Here is a 22180-nt window from a genome sequence, read left to right as displayed (position 1 = left end):
ATAAATTATATTTTTCAATAATTCAATAATGAATTTACAGAATTAAGATGAACTATTTTGTTTATTATTAATTCTACATTGTTAAAAGACGATCTGGCAACAGAGCAAAGCGAGAAAGAGATAGCGCATCCACTTTGTTGAATAATATACAAGGATAGCAATACCATTGCTAATCAAACACTGCCATTAAAACGTGGACCTCACTATAGTATAATTCAGAAACAATGATCATATTGAACTGCTGTATTATTCAAAGGCAGAATAAAGCTTATTTTCATTTTTTTCCATTCTCAATAATTTGGAAGTCAGTAGACTTAGATTTCAAAATGAAGCCTACTCTATTTGCAGGTATGGTAGCAACCATTTTTGACATGGAACAGCTGGTGGACATGACATCAATTGGCACCCTCACGGCATACACAATTGTCTCATTCTGCATATTACTACTACGCTATGAGGTACAATAGATTTCTCTATTATGTTTCGTAGACTATAAAGTAGCATAGAATGCACTTGAAAATGGCATTAGTAGCCGAAACTAAGTCGTGATGAAATAATTTTTAAAAGGGTACTCAGATTTATATTTCTATTGATATCCAAAAATAGCCCTAAGGAAAAAACGCGGTAGGTTTAAAGTAGGTAACAATAAAGTAGTCTTAAAGACTAATTCATATTATAACTGACGATATAGCTAACTACCCAATGAATACTACAAGTAGCTGCAATAACGACCAAATTTAAGTGTTTACTTTATTTGAGCAAATAAAGTTTAAACGGCGTTTACTGGTTACATATAGGATCAGCGTACGGACCCACAGTTCAAACTCCAGGTAAAACCATTGATGGGCTGGACGCAGTGCAAAGGCTAAAAATAATCTTTCTACTGGTGATATATTTCAAAGTTTTTGGATTTGTATATCATCAAGCTATCAAAATGAAAACGTTTTCTCAGGAAAACTTTTTTTCCGATCATTAGGTACTTTTTGAGATATGAGCGTCTAAAGTTTAAATTTTTGGGACAGAACATTTCAAATTCGGTAAGATATAAATCCATGTGATTTAGAGGATGGATTCTTTATGGTATTGTTGATCTAGTAAAACAAAAATTTTCTGAAAATATGAATTTTTGATAAAGATTTACCAAAAATAACTCAACAAAAAGTTATTTTTGGTAATTTTCATTAAATTTAATAACTTTATCAAAAATTGATATTCTCAGAAAATATTTGTTTTACTAGATCCAAAATACCATCCTCAAAATCACATAGATTCATCTCATACCGAAATTGAAATGTTCTGTCCCAAAAATTTTAACTTGGGCGCTCATATCTCAAAATGTAATGATCGGAAAAAAGTTTTCCTGAGAAAACTTTTTCATTTTGATAGCTTGATGATATACAAAATTGAAAAACTTTAAAAAATATCACCAGTAGAAAGTTTATTTTTAGGCTTTGCACAGCCTTAAACCGAGCATCTGCATACGGGCCCGTATGGAGGTAGATTAGATTACATTTATGAATGTAGTCCGTATTAATATAGGTAGGGTATGATACACCAATATTACATTCATGGTTATATTCCAATCAATCAATAATTTTATTCAATTCAACACAATATACATAGAAGAATCAAAATACAAAAAATCACAATCTAGAATAAATTTCTAATGAAATACAAAACAGGCTTTATGGTGGGGTGTGCTGAAAAGAAAGAAAGGTGGAAAATACCTAGCCATGGTTTCCCATGTAATATAGGCAGGTAGAGGGTATAAAAGTAAGGAATGAAGGGTGAAGGAGAGCGGAAAAGGGAAGAGATGGGGAAGAAGGTAGGAATAAATAGAGATAAAATATGAACAAACATTGTAAGCGAGTCCACTTTCAACAAATGTAATTTTGATAGTTAAACTTGTACTCTGTCAAAGAGATTGATAATTGTTGCTCAATTTAATTTCTATAGGCATACTCCTACACCTAGTCAATTATTTTAATCATAATATATATGAGTTGGTGTTTAATATCTCTGTGAATAAGGTCAGACCCCTCCCAGGCCTATACAGATAGTATATAGCACAAAGTGGAAGGAATTTCTTTCTTCTCTGTGTATATAGGAAGTCCAAATATGTCGCCATTTCATGAATAATCTCTGGTGACTGAAATGAATTGAATTACGCAGTAGAACTCTATTATTTTATCTGGACTAATTGAGACCGCGGTCCCCAATCGGTAAATCATATATATGTAGATAATTATTGAAGTTTAGAGAATTTGAGTTGTACTGTGTTCAATACAGCATGTGAACATGATAGCATGAATGACATTACAAATGAATAATACAATATTACAGTGAAATAAAAGCGACAATGTTATCACAATTTATAGCCTATATTGCTAGCAGGCAATCCGTGCCCCGCAAGGGTCCAATTAAAATCTCAACAGACTGAATACTTGACCTACTGAAATCTTGTAGAGTTTAAAATAGGCCTATAACCATCCTCGGTAAATTAAGAATCTATATGCGAAATTTCAAGTTAATCAGTTGAATAGTTAAGACGTGATGATGCGCCATTCCTGTAAAAGCCAATTCTTTCCTGTATTATTATAACAGGTAATCCGTACTCCCCAATGGTGTATTTTAAAACTTGACCGAGTGGAATCTTAAAGAATTTAAAATAGACTTATAAACATCCTCTGTAAATTAAGGCAGGTGCACACCAGAAAAACGCATTTTGTGAAGCCCTTTTCATGAAACTTGTTTCATGCAATCCGTTTCACTCGCGCATGCATACAAAAGAAACGTTCCCTGCTTAATCTTATCAGTCGATTGCGAGCAACTTTCGTTTCACGTTTCCTGAACCTTTTTTCACGAAACGCGTTTGTCCGGTGTGCATCTCGCCTAAGAATCTATATGCGAAATTTCAAGTAATCAGTTGAGTAGTTGAGACGTGATGATGCGTCATTTGTGAATTTCCTATCCCGTACATGCTGGCGTGCTACCAATTTTATCCAATAGGTTTGATAGTTTTTCACCTATCACCCAAGGAAAGTTATCGGTTCCAATTATACTTACCGTACATCTTTATAAATAATCATGAATGGATTCAATGCCTATGAATAAGAAATCCAGTTCAGAGCAAATCAAATTATAATTTTCATAAAACCTGGGCAATTTACAACAAAAATTTACTGAACAAAACAATTTGATACTTAAACAGAAAATTCTTACAAGCTAAAATACTTATCTCTTCATATTGAACTCATTTATTTGGTTACAAGCTTCCAAAATTACACAAAACATTCAACACAAATTGAGAACATAATAAAATTATTCAGATCTCGATTAAAACATTCACTTATATAGAAAAATTTCAAGAGGACTCAAACAATTCTAGCCAAGCCAGCAGCCATCTTATCTTGAGAGAAACGCCTGAAGCTTTTGGGTGAACGCCTAAACACATCATCAACTGCCAACCTCACTAATAAGGAATACAAGTTTACAAATTATATTCATTATTCTCAATAAAACTTTATTTTAAAACTGTTTTGAATTCATTTACCCTTTATGTTGTTTAGAATTATTTGGTACTTCAAAAATAGAACCTTATTATTACTGTAGGTGGGAACGCGCCAACCATTCTCCCCGACAACTGTTCTCCCCGACAGCCGATCACCTTTTCAAACCAGTTTTTAGGGTATCGGTTGTCGCCGGTCAACGCCGTCAACCGTTCTCCTTTTCGAGCAGGTTTCAGTAGGGGATCGGATGTCGGGGAGAACAGTTGTCGGAAGCGCTCGAGGAGAACGGTTGTCGAGAACGCTTCCGACAGACGTTCTCCTTCTTTTCAGTAGGAGAACGGATGTCGGGGAGAATGGTTGTCGGAAGCGCTCGAGGAGATCAGTTGTCGGGAACGCTCCCGACAAACGTTCCCCTCACCACATCACATGAAATCACCATTCTGGCTGGCTCTCTCCTTGAAACTTGAAAATGAAGTCACATGAATCCTATGTATCATGCTATTAAACCAGATTACTAGATACTGTACTATACAACTAGGCTAGTTCTGATACTATACAACTAGTTCTGATATTCTGATCGTCTTTGTTAAGTTCTGATATTCTGATCATCTTTGTTAAGTCTATATTCAAATTAATATTCTTGTGCAATGTCAATGCACATACTTCAAAAGTTCTGAAATGGTTTGGAATTAATATATATGAAATGAAATGCCCAATAGGGGATCAGATGTCGGGGAGAACAGTTGTCGGAAGCGCTCGAGGAGAACGGTTGTCGGGAACGCTTCCGACAGACGTTCTCCTTTTTTTCAGTAGGAGAACGGATGTCGGAGAGAACGGTTGTCGGAAGCGCTCGAGGAGAACGGTTGTCGGGAACGCTTCCGACAGACGTTCTCCTTCTTTTCAGTAGGAGAACGGATGTCGGGGAGAATGGTTGTCGGCATTGGCATATTTTCAGCAGGGTATTGGCTGTCGCCTACGGTCAAAATCAAGAGGAGAATGGTTGTTGGGGAGAACGGTTGTCAGCGACCCCTGTAGGTTATTCAACACTAGTGTTGATCTGATAAATTCCCGGTAAAATGTTAAGTCTGTATATCGATTACACCGATATTTACTATCAAGTTTCATTGATATTTTGAATATTGAATTGAAGATTCGATTTTTATTGAGAAAAAATGTAATATTACAGTGTATAAGCCAGTTCTTTTCTTCATTATATTTTAGATAGATTATGTGTAACTGACAATATCACTCTTTTTATTCCACCTCAATATGAAGAAATTCCATTACAATGTTCATCATCATACTATATTTGGACTGTTGTATAAATTAGAATTGGAACCGTTTTGGGCGATTTAGCCTGTGGTACTTTTCTATAAGTTGTGTAATTCTGAATGATTGAATAAATAAATAAAATAAATCATCATTATTGACACAATACAGCCCGTGTGGGGCCTTAATTAGCCTTTACAACCACATCCTTCCACCCCTCTCGACATTCTGCTGTTCTTTCCATCTTCTCACACCCAGTCTGCACAAATCCTTCTCAACATCATCATCCCACCGCTTTCTTGGTCTTCCTTGTAGTCTTCTTTCTCTGGGTTTGCCTTCCAGCATCATCTTTGGCACTCTCCCTTCCAGCATTCTGTACACATGACCAGCCCCTCACTGTTTATAGTGTAAATTGAAACCAAAATCATGATAATATTTTTGTTTTATTCACAAAAGGTGCAAGGAGTTACGGAGGAAAAGGGTTTGACCCAAACTGCAGACACCCTGGCAGAGGGCAGCACCTTACTGAGAGCTTTCTTCAACATGGACAAAGCCGCCACTCCAACCTCCCAGTCCAGTCTCATTGTCAAACTCATGGTGGCGTTTTTCAGTGAGTAATCAATACTACATCACTTCACTATATAGTGAGGTCTACGTTATAATGACAGTGTTTGATTTGCAATATGGTATTGCTATCCATTCAACAAAGCGGATAGCGCTTTCTCTATCTCGCTTTGCTCTGTTGCCAGATCGTCTCTTAACAATGTAGAATTAATAATTGATAAACAAAATATTACATCTTGATTATTAAAATTCTTTGTCCTTAAGTTGATTGTAAATGATAAATAAATAAATAAAATTCATTATGAAATTATTGAAAAATATAATTTCTTGCTTAATAGAATATCATTGATTATATTTTTAGAATGAACTGTTAATATTACATCAATAAACATGTCTGTATCAGCTACCGTCTATAGAAGGCATTGACAAGACAACGGCAACGTTTTTTCCATCTTTCTCTACTCCATTATGACGTGGACCTAACTAACTTAAAGGTCGTTTATGTTCCAAATTTCAGGCCGATTACTGTCGTCTACTGAATAAAGTAGCCTTTCACTGTTTTAAACGGGTGAGAGTGTTAGAACAACGGCACAATATGAGTGTTACCAGCGTCACATATCTCCACAAAAAATAACTACTAGGAAACACACCTTGGATCTTAGGCGCGACGTGGTGGAAATTTGGAAAGCTTGATACACCCTGTGAGCGTGAAAAGCAGAACTATGAGACTCCCAAAACAACATGCTACAAAATTACATATCAAATTCAAATTCAAATTCAAATTTATTGATTCTCAAAAAAAATATACAACACTTTCAAGACAAAAAAAATATATATATATAAGAATCTACACCTGCAAGGAAACCCTGTGCGCAGGTGTGAGTTGCAATATAAATGTTTTTCAAAAATATTTAACAAAAATGATCCAAAACAAATTTCTTGAAAAAAATACAGAATTAAAACTAGTACTTAATAATAAAGAGGATACTAAAAATAAAGGAACGGAAGGAGAAAAGACGGAAAAGGCCAAGAAGAAAGAAGAAGACGAAGAAGAAGGAGAATGAAGAAGAAGGGAACGGTAAGAGGTAGGTAAGTCAACTGCAACCATGGAGTAGACGAAAATTAGTTTATTTAAAACAATTTTTCCTCGATTTTATTTGCTATTATCCATTTATCTATGTCTGATCTAAGCCTTTGGTTTATGTTTGTTTTTTCAAGAATATTTAAGGGAATGTGGTTTATTAATTTATTGGAAATATAAGAAAACTGTCTCCTACACACATTCAAGTCCATTCTGACAAATTGGAAAATGTCTCGCGCGGGGCGCAAGCCCAAAAGAGATTCTCGAGGTTCAAATAAATTTTTATTTTTTATAATATATAGTACCAAATTTTTTATGAAAAGTTGTCGAACTGTTAAAACCTTGAACTCCCTGAATAAATCTTTTGTTGGAAAAAGTCTGGGTTTGCCTAGAATAGTTTTTAAAAGATGTTTTTGAATAATGAAAAGTTTTGTGAAATGCGCATTCAAAGCTCCCCCCCAAGCCCGTATGCCATATTGAAAAGCGGATTGAGCATACGAATAATAGATTAGTTTAGCTATTTTTATATTGCTCAGTTGTCTAATTTGGTGAAATTTGTAGATAAGGAATTTTAGTTTGGAACACATGTTATTAATTTGATTATCCCACCTTAAGTGTGGATCCAACAAGATACCCAGGTACTTAACTTTTTTTTCTTTTTGAATTTTCTGACAAGAACAGCAGCTAAGAAGTCTATGGTCGTTACAGTTTAATCGATGGATTTTTATACTGTCTATTGTTCGTGGTTGAGTAAGGGAATTGGGTGAAAATAACATGAAGACGCTTTTAGTTGTGTTGAGGGTTAATATGTGTTGATTAAGCCAAGAGAACGCCAATCTGAGTCCACTTTCCGCTGCAATTTTTACATCATCCCATGAGTTTTCAGTGAAAGTTAGAGCAGTGTCGTCTGCAAATGATATTATATCACAATTTCTTATATTTAATTTAAGGAGATCATTGATATAGATTAAGAACAAAATGGGAGATAGGACAGTACCTTGCGGCAGACCAAAATCAGTGAGTTTCATATTGCTTGTGTTGAGTATCTGAGATCGATTTGACAGGTAACTCTTGAATAATATTAGTGGTATACCCCTAATCCCCAGGTGTTCCATTTTTTCCAGAAGTCGTTTTTGAGAGATAGTGTCAAATGCCTTGGCTAAATCCAAGAATACTGTCAACGTTTTTTTCTTATTATTAAAGTTTTTTGTTATAATTTGTAATAATCTGGTGATGGCATCCTCTGTAGATTTACCGGGCTGGAATCCATACTGGTTTTCATTAATAATGTTGAATTTATTCAGATAGCCCAATAATCTTTTTTTAATTATCTTCTCCATTACTTTGGCTAAGTTATTCATCAGACTAATAGGACGGTAGTTGGTAGGGTTGGACGGATCACCTGATTTATGGATAGGAACAATTTTGGCAACTTTGAACTGTCTTGGAAAATGACCCACCTCGAAACATTTGTTGATGATACGTTTGAGAGGTTTTGTAATTGAGGGAGCAATCTTCTTTAGACAAGTAGCTGTTAGATTGTCCACTCCAGGAGCAGAATTACCTTTGAGAGAATTTATTGTGGCCAATATTTCCTCATCATCTGTATAAGCCAAAAAGAAGGAACTATACGATGGAATTGTAGTATCAACAAATGTATGTTGTATAGGGTTATCATTAATTAGTTTATTGGCATACAACTCACCTACATGTGCAAAATGATGATTAAGAACATCGGACTCAATCTTAGGCGTACAAATCTCTCTTTTAGTGTTGAGTAAATCATTTATACACTCCCATATTTTTTTTGAGTTTCCTTTGCATTTCGATAGTTTATTATTATAGAAGTCATATTTACATTGTTTAATCATATTATTTAAGATGTTTCTATAATTTATATACTGCGATTTTAGAATGGAGTTGAAAGGCTGTTTTTTAAGAGTTTGGTACATGAGATCACGTTTCCTTATTGAAATAATTAGTCCAGTTGTAATCCAAGGCTTGAGAGGTTTCAGTTTGTGGGGTACTAGTTTCACATAAGTTTCCTTTTTTATCTCTGTATTTAATCTGTTCATGAAGTAATCGATCGCGTCATCAATACTCGAGTCAACCAATGCATCCAAATCCGACCAATTGCAATTTTTTAAATTCTTTATAAGATTATTATAGTGTAAAAATTCCTTGTTATCTGTTGTTTGTTGTGTCATTTTTACATTTTCATACAAGCCTAAATTCATGCAAGTTAAATAGTGATCAGTTACACTTGTTTTTATTACCGAGCCAATTGTTGTATCACTGGAAAAAGAACTATTTTTAAAGAAAAAGTGGTCTATACATGATTGGGAACCGTTTGACTCACGCGTGGGCTTGTTTATAAAAGATTTGAAACCATTTGAAGAAAGTAAATTAAAATATTCGTTTGTTACGTTGGTGTTTCGGTTTAAATCAATGTTGATATCGCCAGTTATTATTATGTTCGGACTGTTAGTTTTGTTTAGGTAATCAATGCACTCATTCAAACTATTCAGGAAAATAGTTAGATTAGAAGAAGGTGACCGATATATAGCGACAATAGTTAATCTGATATTTGATTTCTGTATGACATCAAGTATTAGAGAATTTGATTCCAATATGTCATAGTTTATACATTCAATTTTCAAGATATTTTTACTAAACACGCAAATTCCATCACATTTATTTAAGTTACCCGGAACGCTTTGAACCGAATAATCATTTAAATTATAATTGAAAAGGTTATTATCAACAACCCAGGTTTCGCTCAGGACAATTATATCAAATTTTGTTTCACAGTTTTGTATAATGTAAGCAAAATCATCAAAGTTTCGATTCATGCTCCTTATATTCATGTGGCAAATATTAAAAAAGTTGTCACATAATTTATCAACATAATCATGGGGCTTAAAGTTGAAAATATCATCTACTTCTATCGTTTCATAAGATTCCAATAAGAGTTCATCTTCAAAGTTGTTGATCAGTACCATAGAAATTTTTTTAAGAAAAGGAGAGGTTAAGGAGGTTGAGGTGAGAAAAAGAAGAAGAAAAAAAAACGAAATTTAACAAAAAATGTCTTGGTGGCGCAACGAAGACCACAAGAAACAGTAAGAAACAAAAAATGAAATGTCTTCCTATATTTTTGTGGAAGTAGAGAAGAAAAAAAAAATAATGATGACAGCACTCACAGTTTTCTCCGCTACACAGATCGCCACACTGAGAATACATACACTTTACTCCTGTTGAAACTCTCAATGTATTATTCAAACGGTTTGAGGTCTTCATCCTTAGTTATCCGTTTCACTGGAGAATCCTGTTCTTTCCGGACGAAGATCTTTGCATCACTGACCCAAACGTAGGCTAACTTATTGTTCTTTTTTAAACTCTTTGCTTTACTCAAGAGAAACTTGTTATGGGACGTGAGATGATCATTTAGATAAATATTTCCCGGTGGAAGGCTACACTTTAGATCGGTGGTATTCAATCGTCCTCTTTTTTTCGCCGCTATTTTCCAATTTAATTTGGTCGATCTAGATGAAAAACGCACAATAATAGATTTTGTTATATTTTTGGCTGAAGGAACTCTATGGGCGATTGATATCTCGTCTCTCTTAAAAGGTGTACCAATTTCCCTAGCAACAGTTTCCAGGATAGCATACACATCCTCACCCGCTGTCTCAGGAATCCCAACGAGTTCCAAATTGTCCAAACGGGTATATTGTTGAAGACTGTTAATGTCGTTACTTCAAAACTAACATATGATTGGAAAGAACAACAGGCTCGGCCCAAAACTATTTGAATACCAAATTTTGATAATGAGTAACATGTCCAAAAAATGGAGTTTAAAAATTTACAAAAATTATTTATTATAGCTAGTGAAATACGAAACTGCAGCCACACTTGTTTTGTGGCACATTATAGTAATACAATGATAACTCATTTGAAAATTTACTGGGCATAAAAAGTCTTAAACAGTAAATGTTCCTCACTTAACTATAGTAACTTACACTATATACCATGGGATATCTTCTAATGCTATTCGTTTTTCTCTATGTTACTATCTTCTTAATTTTTTTGGTTTACGTTTGTCGTGAAACATCTGCTTGATAACAATTAATTCTTATTGAAGAAAATGTATTCTGTGTGAGCTGAGTCAAAGTGAAATCATGGATGAATTTCAAATTTGAGTTGCTATTGCCATGGTGGAGTAGGTCAATTTCCACACAGAAAACCCAAAACATGTAGAAGACACAGGTCATTATAAGAAATTTATGAAACTAACCATTATATGTAATTGAATGGCTCCCAGGAAAAACGTTACAAGCGCCAAAATTTAAGTAGGCTACTCGATTTTTTTATGGAAGAACGTTCCTTGTGCTCTTACCTATCATGTAGTGACATCTATTGATGAATGTTATAGCTTTTACTAGTAGTTATTGGTAGGAGAAATTTTGAAAAATACTTTTAAAATATATCAAAAAATTCAACACTGAAACGTTTTTTAGTTCTTGTAAAATCTGAGAAATTGCGCTTGTAACGTTTTTCCAGGGAGCCATTAAATTACATACCATGGTTGGTTTCATAAATTTCTTATAATGTCTCTTCTTCATGTAGTGTTTTCTGTGTGGAATATGATCTACTACACTATGGCAATAGCAACTCGAATATTAGAAATTCACCCAATTCATTAGAAATTCATTCAATTTTAAAACTATCTAATATTTTCTGTAATTGATGTAGTAGTTAGTCTTTTGGTAAATGAAGATTTATTTTATTGTTTTTGCAGCTCTTTCCTCGGTGGCATTCAGTGCATCAGTGGCGGGAGTGAGTAATGCCACCACCAGACCTTTTGCGGTTTTCCTGATGGTGCTGAGCTCAGCTGGAATCATAGCTAGTGTGCTGGTGATCATCAGACAGCCACAATCCAGAGAACAGCTGTCATTCAGGGTAAGGAAGTCATCCGGGTCCTGTAGCTTTGCCTATCGGTGGAGGGCCACTAGACTACAATACTACCCAAACAAAAACATCCAACATTCACGAAAATGTAATCTATCCATAAGCAACAAAGATACTCTTTTGTATCTCCTCAAAAGCAACGTGTTGCATCCGAAAAGATACACTAGCAGTTTTGTGAACAGTAGACCTCACGCAGTTTTCTCATCCACGAGTATTTGATGTCACCTGATCTAGTTGATTCAGTTGAATCAATATTTACTCTTGAAAACTGTTATTTTGTTTTCTCCAAGATCAAAAACTCACTTATGTTAATAAACTCAGTTCACGTTTGAATTTGTATCCCATATGATGATTTATCCAGTTTCGTGATACTCTTTCCATCTGATAAAAGTATTTCTCAATTATTTTAAAATTAATTTTTTTCAATCAAGAATATTATAATTTCTTCGGCATTATTTAGTTCATTTGATCATTTTTAATTTTATTTTCAATCACCTATTAAATTTGTTTTTCAAATGTGAGAATATTGATACTGATGGACACGCATCTTGAAAAAATATTGAAACCCTACTTTATAGAAATAGACACGGCCAGACATCTGTGTAATGCATGCAATGAATAATCAACTTGTCAGCTGATTGATTATGAATAATTCTATAGTCTGATTGATCCTATCTTCAAAGTAGATGATATAATATATCATCATATATTAACCATAATTATATAGTGATATAAGAGTATGCAGGAATTCCTTTTCTTTTCATATCAACCTTAAAATCCAAAATTTCAAAAAACCTTGTGTATCCATCGACGCGCAGATGAAAAAGGAATATTCCTGCCAAATCTCATCGAGTTCTATCAACGCGTTTGGCAGCAACAAATATGCTCTTTTGTATCTTCTCAAAAGCAACGTGTTGCATCCAAAAAGATACACAAGGAGCTTTTTGGCACACATCCTTTTAGCACAACACAGCCTATCAGCTGACATTCGTTCAACATGCTTCATCCATAGTTGGTGATACGTTGCAACTCTCTCATTCATGAAGAATCCCTATGGAAGGGAGGATGTGCCTATCCTGTAACATCATAGGATGTGCCTATGTGTGAGGAGCGTACCTCAAGGAATCTCTTTAGGGAGCTTCCTCTCCATAAAGGATCCATATGCCTTACAAAATTACTTTTGACTTGGAGGAATGTGCGGCGCAAAGAAATTGAGGGATATCAGCCATCACTGGATGGATAGAGTCATAGGTAGGAGCGCAGTTGCCAATTTGTCAATTAGAGTCAGTCGACTGAATGCTTTCAGAGAGAAAACTCCCCAAGTTTTACATGAGGGCTTGAATACTCACTAGAGATTAGAGAATGCTGGCCGGTTCAGAACAGCAACATCGCCGCTGTTGTATCCCTACCTCTGTATGCCTTCTCGGCCACGCATGTCCCTTCCAAGTCAAAAGTAATTGTGTACGGAGTATAGGGTCTCTGAAACCTGATGTTTTTGCAAAGCCGTGAATATTAGGCAAGGTACTGTAGAGTGATAGAGTCAGCACCTGATTCACATTTGATTTGTTTTCTATCCTTGTCTGTCATTGGACAAAGCACATAGCACTGTATCTGTTGTGGAGCCTGACTCCACCTAAGGGTCCTTTGTAACTATTTTTTCAATAAAGGAACGGACTCACCGGTTTTAAGATTTTGTCCCTGCATATTATGCTTCTGTCGGTAGAGCATCAGGATCAGATTTGTCCTCCAGTTTATCAGCATGCTCGCACTAATACACGTTTATTAATTTTTTTCACTACCGAATTAATTTCCGTCCGCACACTTCAACATAAAATAAAGAGAGTCTGGAGAAGTCTAGGTCTAGAGAAGAGTGAATGAAACAAGCCGAGCTCTGTTACAAGTCACTGGGAGGGATGACGTAGCCGAAAAAGATAAGAACCCTTCCCCAACGTGATGGTGATGAAGGGTAAGCACCTTCAATTGAGTGAGATGTATAACAGAAATAACAAGAATCACCAGGAAATAGAATAAAACATGGAGCCATAGGGGAAATTTGGAGAACACCTTTCCGAGAGAGGGAACAATAATAATTATTAAAAATTTAATTCTACATAGACAATTACACTTAGACATTTACATTCATAATATCACAGAATTGAAATGAATTCTATATTATATAAAAGCTGCATGAAACTAATGATAGCTGACTGGCACCTTTTACCGATAGTGGTAGTCGCTCGCTATCTATCAATTCGAGCTAAGCCATCCAGCTTAATGTGTTGTCACACTGTTCTCACACTGTTGCATATAATTGCATTTGTTGGCTGTAAAGAAATATAATGAATTATTATAAATTAGCAGAATATTCCATCTCAATTTTAAATATAAATTATTGAATATAAATCTACTACTCAGAGTGTTCCAAACTCCCTACCAATATTCTAGGGCATTGCTCCTGAGTACAATAATTAATGGGTACATACTGTACAATAATAATTAATACCCAATATTAATCCAGCAGTTGATTAACTGCAACTTCTAATGAAATCGTTCACCTTTAATATCAATTCTTGATTCTTGTTGATATAGGCCTTATAATTTATTACAATATTGGGGCACCTAGCTTTGCTCGTTATTTATTCATTGATAAACAGAACACAGTTCTTTGAAATTATTGGGGAAGGACTAACAGGCACAGCCCAAAACTGTTCCCCGAGTTTTTATTTATTCACTACTAGCAGGTAACCCGTGCTTCGCAAGGGTCTTTCTTAAAACTTGACGTAATGAAATCTAGAAGAATTCAAAATAGGCCTATAAGAATCCTCGGTTGATTAAGAATTTATATGCTGCATTACAAGCAAATCAGTATGACCACTTTTCAATTGAAAAAAGAAGTTGGATTCAAAAAAAATTTGGGCGTGACGGAAAACCTGTTTTTATCATTCGAAAAGGATCCCCAATCATACGTATCTTCTAATTTCCCTTTCAAGAGAAATCTTCTGCTGCTTCCATACAAACTACAAGCATGACAAATAATTGAAAACTTGACAAACTGAAAACTTGATGTAGGTAATCAAATCTTGAAGAATTTAAAATTGGTCTATAACCACCCTCGGTTGAGCAAGAATCTATATGCAAAATTTCAAGTTAATCAGTCCAGTAGTTCTGACGTGATAATGCATCAAACATAATTTCCCTATACTTTACATCTGTGTATAGGCTACGTTTATAATCCAGTTCTTCCCTTTATGATAGTATAGAAGATGATACATGGATGGATGATCATTGTCATTTTACTAAAAGATAGAATAAGTTGAATAGTTTCCCTTTCAGAGGGAGTTTTGACAACCCACAAAACTCATTTTTCATTTGAAGATATAACGAAAAGGTGCATATGACCTTTTTTTTGCTCAGCTTGCCAAAACCCCTCATTCCAATATTTAAATTTTCGACTGACTGTACAGTGAGTCAGTCATTCTATCATGGCTCGAATAATTTTGAAATTTTAATTAAATAAAAATGGAAGAATATAATTTCTTTATGTAAATAACAACACCTTTATTCAAAGACATAAAGGCACCTTTATTCAATTTAACTGCATGCGTTTTCATATTGCCGATACAGCATTGATGAAACTGTAGACGTTTATTTAGCACTTTGTCTCAAAAATTGTTCTAGCTGAAAAATGTATGCCACGTGTAGGCCTAAACATTGCATCAGGAAAACGAAGTTTCAAAACTATGTTGTTCAGGTAGAAAGCAATATAGAAACAGATGTTCCTTTTTTAATTTTGACTATATGATTTGGTGATTCTTTTATGAAATCGTATGTATCATTAATGAAGTTTGAACATTAATTCTGAAAAATCTAGAAGGAAATTTGAAATTTGGGCTTCCAGGTGCAAGAGATTGATATTTTTAGAATCTATGTTCAAAATTTGGAGATCTAAATCATTCCCGTTTTTCCGGTATGCAATCCACAAGTTGACATGTTTTGATGCGAACAAACGAACAAGCACAACCCTACTCTCTCTTCTTATATAGATAAATAGTCCAAAACGTAGGTTATGTTCCATACACTTGAATTAAGGTCCAATTTTCAGTCCAAACGTGTGAAAAACATTGTTTACAGACCAAATTGAATAACAAAATAACACTCACTAATCACTTAAAACTGTAAAATAATGATTAACTTTGAAAATTCTGATATAGCCTACTTTCATTTTGAATGATATATCATGTCAGTCAACAAATCAGATATTTTGATAAAGTTGATTAAAATTTCTAGATAATCGTGAGATCAGCTGGATGATCCCACACACATGCACTTGTTCACTCTCTTCCATTATGGTATCGACAGACGACAAAATTTCCAGCTGTTTTTCCAAGGACGTATTCATCCTTTTAATGTCCTTCAGCGAGTTATCCAAGGGTTGAGACCTAGTGCAATCGAATCTTCATATCATAAACCTACTTTGTTCCAAATTTTGTGAAAATCGTTAGAGGTGTTTTCGAGATCCATTGAACATAAATTTATATGCATATAACCACATAATCAGATAACCATAAAACCATATAACCACATAAATAAATAAATAAATAAATACAGGAATTGCTTGCTTAATATAATAGGATGATAATCGTATTCAAAATAAAAAACATATTTTCGCGACGTTTTCAAATTCATCATCATTTTCAAAGTTAATCATTATTTTACAGTTTTAAGTGATTAGTGAGTGTTATTTTGTTATTCAATTTGGTTTGTAGACAATCTAAATTAAAACATTTCTTTTTTTGAATGTTTTGACTGAAAACTGGACCTGAATTAAAATGTGTATGGAACATACCTAACTTACTTTTTAGACCATTTATAGTGAATAAATCAAAATTCGGGGAAGAAACCATTTTGGGCTGTGCCTGTTAGTACTTCCCCAATCATTTTAAAGAATTATGTTCTATTTATCAATAAATAAATAACGAGCAAAGCTTGGTGCCCCGATATTTTTTCATTCATTATGAATAATTTGAACTTAAGCAGGTTTCTCCATCTTTTAGGTCGTGTTTATATTTTACAGCTGGCTATACGTCAGCTCATGAGTTTTGGGGATGAGATATTTTGATTTTCCACATATGCACTCACTCACTCACTTCCATTATCCACAGACTACAAAAAGTCTCCGCTGTTTTTCCAAGGATGAATTATCCTTTAATGTCGTTCAGCAAGTTTTCCTGGGGATGAGACCTATTGCAATCAAATTTTTACATTATAAACCTTCTATATTGCAAATTTCATCAAAATCGTTAGAACCGTTTTCAAGATCCGGTGAAATACAAACATATAAACATCTTAACATATAAACAAATAAACATTAAACATCTAAACATATGAACAGAAATTACTCATTTAATAGTAGCCTATAGGATATTCTATCTGAAATATATCACATAAATTTATCAAGAAAATTCCTCTTCCCATCATTGAACACTGATCTTTTGGCAAGCATTGATAACTCTTGACATGGCTCAATATCTCCTGATGTTCTTTTGAAAAAGAGAGTGCTTGGAGATGATTTCTTGAAATGGAGTACTTGCATAGCGCGGATTCCTCTAACCGTTTTTGGAAAGTGAGTGTTAAGTTGCTCGATGTCAATAAAATCAATTTCTTGCATCTTTGTAACAATGAATTTCCGGCTTGCTGATGCAACCAGGTCCATCCAATCATCTGGAACGAACATGTCTCTTTTATTCTTTCTTCTTTTTATTTCTATAAGTCCGAAGTCTTGATCACACTCGTTGTATGAATGTCCCGACATTAGAAAATAATGGGTGATGCCTTCAAGTTCGGTGCTCTTTACTAGGTACAACCAAAATTTCAATATTAGGTGGCTTTTATTTTGGCCTCCACAATTGTTGCTGAAGGCTACCAAGTTTTGACATTGGGAGGCAGATTAGTTGATATGTATTTCAAGAGGCAGGAGGCAATCTCTTGGCACCCCCTGCCTGCTTGGCTTTCGTGCCACATGTACATATTTCCAACTTTGGTTTTTAAATCATGGATATTTAGGTTATATGTCCATAATTGATGCATGTAGTAGGCTTTTGAATTCGTGACATCTGGGGTCGGCATCATTTTCTGTAGATCAAAACAAATAGCAACTGTTTCTTCGTCATGTTTTGCTTCAGAGTACTCTTTTTTATATTCTTAACCGCTTCAGCTCTGCGCATGTGTAACTCTTTTTCGGATTCTGCTTCTCTTTTTTCTTCCTCAGTGCCATAATTGATCTTCACCTGCAATCTATCACAGGTCACACAGGTATCTGTTTGAGGTCTATGAAAACTGACGTTAAACTCAGTATGGAAGATTTTCCGATAAAAACTTTCCTTTTCAGGCTCAATGTTCTTCTCTCTACAAAATACAGTGTACAGTTCATACATTTTCGTTAAATTCAGTGAGGGGTCAAGGTACTTCACTAGAGGCGATTTCTCTCTGCTGTAATGGCTCTGATACTTTGGGAAACTTCGAATGTGTTCCTTAATTACTTCAATTTTATGAGCAGGAATTTTGTTTGGGGGTTCCTTTCTACCTATTTTGTCTCTTGTTGCGATTCCTGATTCTCCTGTTTGCTTTTTTATAATAACATTTCGTACTCTCTTGTTGGATAAATCTAATGTTCTAAGAAAATATTCCTTGCAAACTCTAAAACCACCCAAGTGAAATTCACATGAGACATTTTTTCTGGCAATTGCTGTTTCTTTTTTTGTTTTCACACTTTTAAGTTCAATTGCACCATTCAGGAATGCTGATTGCAGATCCCAATTTGCTAGCTGCCAGAAATGATTGAAAATACCTTGTCTTTGTTCTTGAGGAATATCTTGTGTACACTTGTAGCGGCAGTTGTGATTATACACTTTCATTTCTTTTTTTCTATGTTCCTTGTGTTTCCTATCGACATATGACTGTCCAGAATTTCGCAGTTTCTTTGCCCTTGCTTGCTTCCAAGTTTCAGATCTCCTAACGCATTTTTTCCCTTTTTGAGGTTCTGGAGGAATAGCAATTTCTGGTAGGTCGTCCACTATGTTCTCTTCTCCCTCTTCTCCACCACTTTCTGAAACAGATAATGAGAGACCAACTCTAAGTCCAACAGTCCAAGTCAACTTCTTTTTGCAGTGTCATAAGAATAAAGAAAATCACAAGAAATATGAGCCCAGCTCTTTCAGGGTTAAGTTACTGACGCAATCTCAATCTATCCAGCAATTGTGAAACATACATGGAGAAAACTGAATTGGAATGCATAATATTTACCTGATAGAGTTTTGTTGCTTGATTCATTTTCACTGCTTGGCATATAGTCCTTGTCCTTGTCAGAGTCATCTTGTTCAGATTCTGAAACAGAAAGGTGAACACAATAGTCTTTTAGTACTGGTGAACAAAAGGTTGGTAGGTTAAACTTCCTTACACATAGCACTGCAACATTTTCAACATGCAAATAGAATCATGAGATACTAAGATTGTCTTCAGCTTTTTACTAATTTCAACTAAAAAACCAACATTTCGAGTCTCACAATAATTATTCGCCACTTTCATAATAATATTAAAAGTAATTAATAAATTACAAGTTAGGCTATTAGCAAATAAATTGAATTAGTTCATAACAAACAATGAATTTACTAGCACAAAGCCTACTAGGCCTAACCCCACTTCATTATAGTTTCATAAGTCCAACTCGAACTGGATAAGCTGATTATAGAAAATAGTAATTTAAACAGGCAAATAAATAAAAATTAGTTTATAACAAAAAATGGATTTACTAGCATATACATGTACTAGGCATAACCTCACTTTATTATAGTTTCATAACTCCAACTGGATAAGCTGATGATAAAAAATGATTTTTTAACGTTTATCTAAGTCTAAATAACAGAATAAACTTTGTATTACATTACCTGGTTCATGAAGGCTGATGTTTTCATCATCTGATGTTTCCATTTCACAAGTTTTCAATATGTTCTCAGAGCCTATGTTCAGTACAATCAGTAGGTCTACAAGATTTTACACCAAACAAGTTGGTCAAGTTGAGTAGTCAAGGGATCCAAGTGCTACTTAGATCCCTAGAGCTATGAGGAATTGTTTATAATTTCTAGTAAGTGTAGGGGCAACACGATAGATAGCAGCACCTGTCATGAAATCTACCTGGATCTCTTTACCAGTTGATAGAAAGGCCTTTCTATTATCATAATACATGCTCAACTCATTTTTCAGAGAAAGTCACTTAGACCCCTTGTCTTCTAGGGTCCACATATATTTTTTGTATTATTTCATGCAACAATGCAAACCCTCAAGATAATAGAGTTTCTTCAGTAGCCTAATCCACTTCAATCTCCATGAGATTGGGTTATTGGTAGGAACTATTTATACAATCAATCAATTCTATTTGTTCTATTAAGAGTATAATATACTCACGAACATTATAGTAAGCCTACACCTCACTCTATTCCTAAGATTGTCCTCTTTTATTCCACTTTTTTTTATTTTCTTCCTTGTAATTTTATATTATGTTCGTTTGTGAAATAAATGAATTTATTGATGAAAAATGTCTATTTATGTTTTTAGGTACCTCTTGTTCCTATACTGCCAATTGTGAGCTCTTTCATGAACATTTTCCTGATGGTGATGCTGAATGTGCAGACTTGGGTACGGTTCTTCATATGGATGCTACTGGGTAATATCATCTTAACTAATCATGTTTCATTTTTTATTTTTGGTTCATCTTCCATCTTCCAAAGTAGCCTACATGAGTCTCTAAAACGAGTACAATACATAATAGAAACTTGTGATTGGTGTCAAATGAAAGAAAATTACATGCTCTATAAGCTGCGTTGCCATCACTTTTCATGATCGAAAAACTGTCAAGACTGTGAAAATTAGGAAAATATCGCAAATTTCTTGATTTTTCAAAATAATTTTATCTCATTCATGATTATATATTCACAAAAATCATATACCTCGCATGAAAGAGGAGATTCTGTTCTTCAAATCAAGACCAAGTACCATTTTCTATCATTTCGGGTTACCGAGCTGTATTTTAGCTGTAGAACATAGTTTTCTATTTTTGGATGTATTCCCCCTCCCCCTCTACTAAATTCGAAAAAACCTAAGGAATCCTGTTCTGAATTAATTGTTTTTTATGTTATGTGTGGTTTTATATCATTACTAGAAAAATATCCAAGTTCTATAGGGTAGAAGTGGTAGGTTTGCATAATTTTGAAAACACCTTGAAAAATACCCATTTTTTGAAAATTTGTGACTCCGGGAAAAATGGTAGAGTCCTGCACGACCACTCAATTTTTTGGAAATTTCATTATATTCAATTTCTAGAGAATGATTTTTCTCCATAAACTCGATGTTTTTTAGTTTGAATGAAAAAATTGAAAAAAGTCCGAAATTTTGGGTGTTTTTGGGCGTTTTGGGTATGAAGCCACCCTCTGGCGTGTCAGAAACTTTCAGATTTGAATTCAGCGTCCAAAAAAACATATAGGACCGTGGTGAAAAATTCTTTCAGGGCTGTTTCCTGAAAAACATCCATTTGACTTGACTAAAGGTAAAAGGGTGGGTTGTGAGTTCAAGTTGTTAGTTTTAAATTGCAATATGTCAAAATGTAGCAGCTGGACTTCTGAAAGCCATGGAAACTTGAGGAACTGAGACCCTCCCTGAGATACTTGATCAACTGAGTACCTGTTGAAGTGAATGTCACACTCATTCAATATTTCCCCATGCTTTTATTGGGAATGTTGTTGGTTAGAAGAAAACTGTACTAGGGAAGAATTGTTCTAATGTACTATATTATTATTTTTCACAGGATTTGTCATTTATTTTGGATATGGTATAAGACACAGTGCTGAAGCCAAGAAAAGAGAGCAGTCTCCACCAGCCTATAACATGAGTAATCCGCCTGCCAGATTCTCTGTCACTGTTGATTAATGCATTGCAAATAAATTTTTTACTGTTTCTCATCCACCAATTTTTTCTATCCAACCTTTCCAAATTCTCCTTCCATAATAATCTCTCTTTACTAAATGTATCAATATCATCATTCATAGATCACATTTCACTTTGTCAATAACTGAAACTGAGGAGGCAGCGTTCAAAAAAGATCTTGTGACAAAAATCGAGATATTGGTATCATTTTAAAGGTTATGTTGAGCGCTACAAGCCTGCAACCTGGTCAGAAAAAATCCAGTCCTTTGCTATTTGATAGTAAAACTTGAGTTTAAAACAAAAAGAGTTTTGTCCACGAGTAGTTTCTGATCAGAAAATGTTTAATCATACAACCAGCCAATAACAAAGCATGGAAACCACAACCCATGCTTATGACTGTTAGAACACCAAACGTCGTACCAACTGCGTCATGTTAAGATTAAAGAATAAAGAACACAATAGCTCATTTAGACTTATTTATTCACATAGAATATAAACTGTATTATAAATTAACATCATGATAATAATGTAATTGTATCTCTGCTAGCCTCGCACACTAGCCGCCATCTTGCATTTGCTGCCTGCCTGATCTTCCATTATCATAACAAATAGTAGGTAGAATTGCATTTTTAAAATAAATTCTATTTGTATCTACTTCAGATTTGAAATCGATCTATCCATTCATTCATCACAAGAATAAGGAAGACATCAAAGGACAACAATAGAAGCATCAATGTTAATCAGGTGCTGACTTTATTCTAAAGTAACTCTCACTATAGTGAGGTCCACGTTATAATGACAGTATTTGATCAAC

The 22180-nt window shown here is 34.5% G+C and overlaps 1 protein-coding gene and 1 long non-coding RNA gene across 2 annotated transcripts in view; both read left to right on the top strand.

Annotated features, from left to right (window-relative positions):
• The window catches only part of LOC120354209, a 45430-nt gene that overhangs the window by 5482 nt on the left and 17768 nt on the right, over positions 1–22180 (top strand). The window lies entirely within an intron of this gene.
• Positions 323–21405, top strand: LOC120354205 (cationic amino acid transporter 2-like). The gene is made up of 5 exons (XM_039440874.1): positions 323–458; positions 5235–5388; positions 11222–11382; positions 20002–20110; positions 21248–21405. The coding sequence occupies exons 1-5, from the start codon at positions 327–329 to the stop codon at positions 21367–21369; spliced, it is 678 nt and encodes a 225-aa protein (XP_039296808.1). The 5' UTR covers positions 323–326; the 3' UTR covers positions 21370–21405.

Source organism: Nilaparvata lugens, chromosome 14, assembly GCF_014356525.2.
Source record: "Nilaparvata lugens isolate BPH chromosome 14, ASM1435652v1, whole genome shotgun sequence".
NCBI lineage: Eukaryota > Metazoa > Arthropoda > Insecta > Hemiptera > Delphacidae > Nilaparvata > Nilaparvata lugens.
This window is presented reverse-complemented; position numbering and strand designations above follow the sequence as displayed.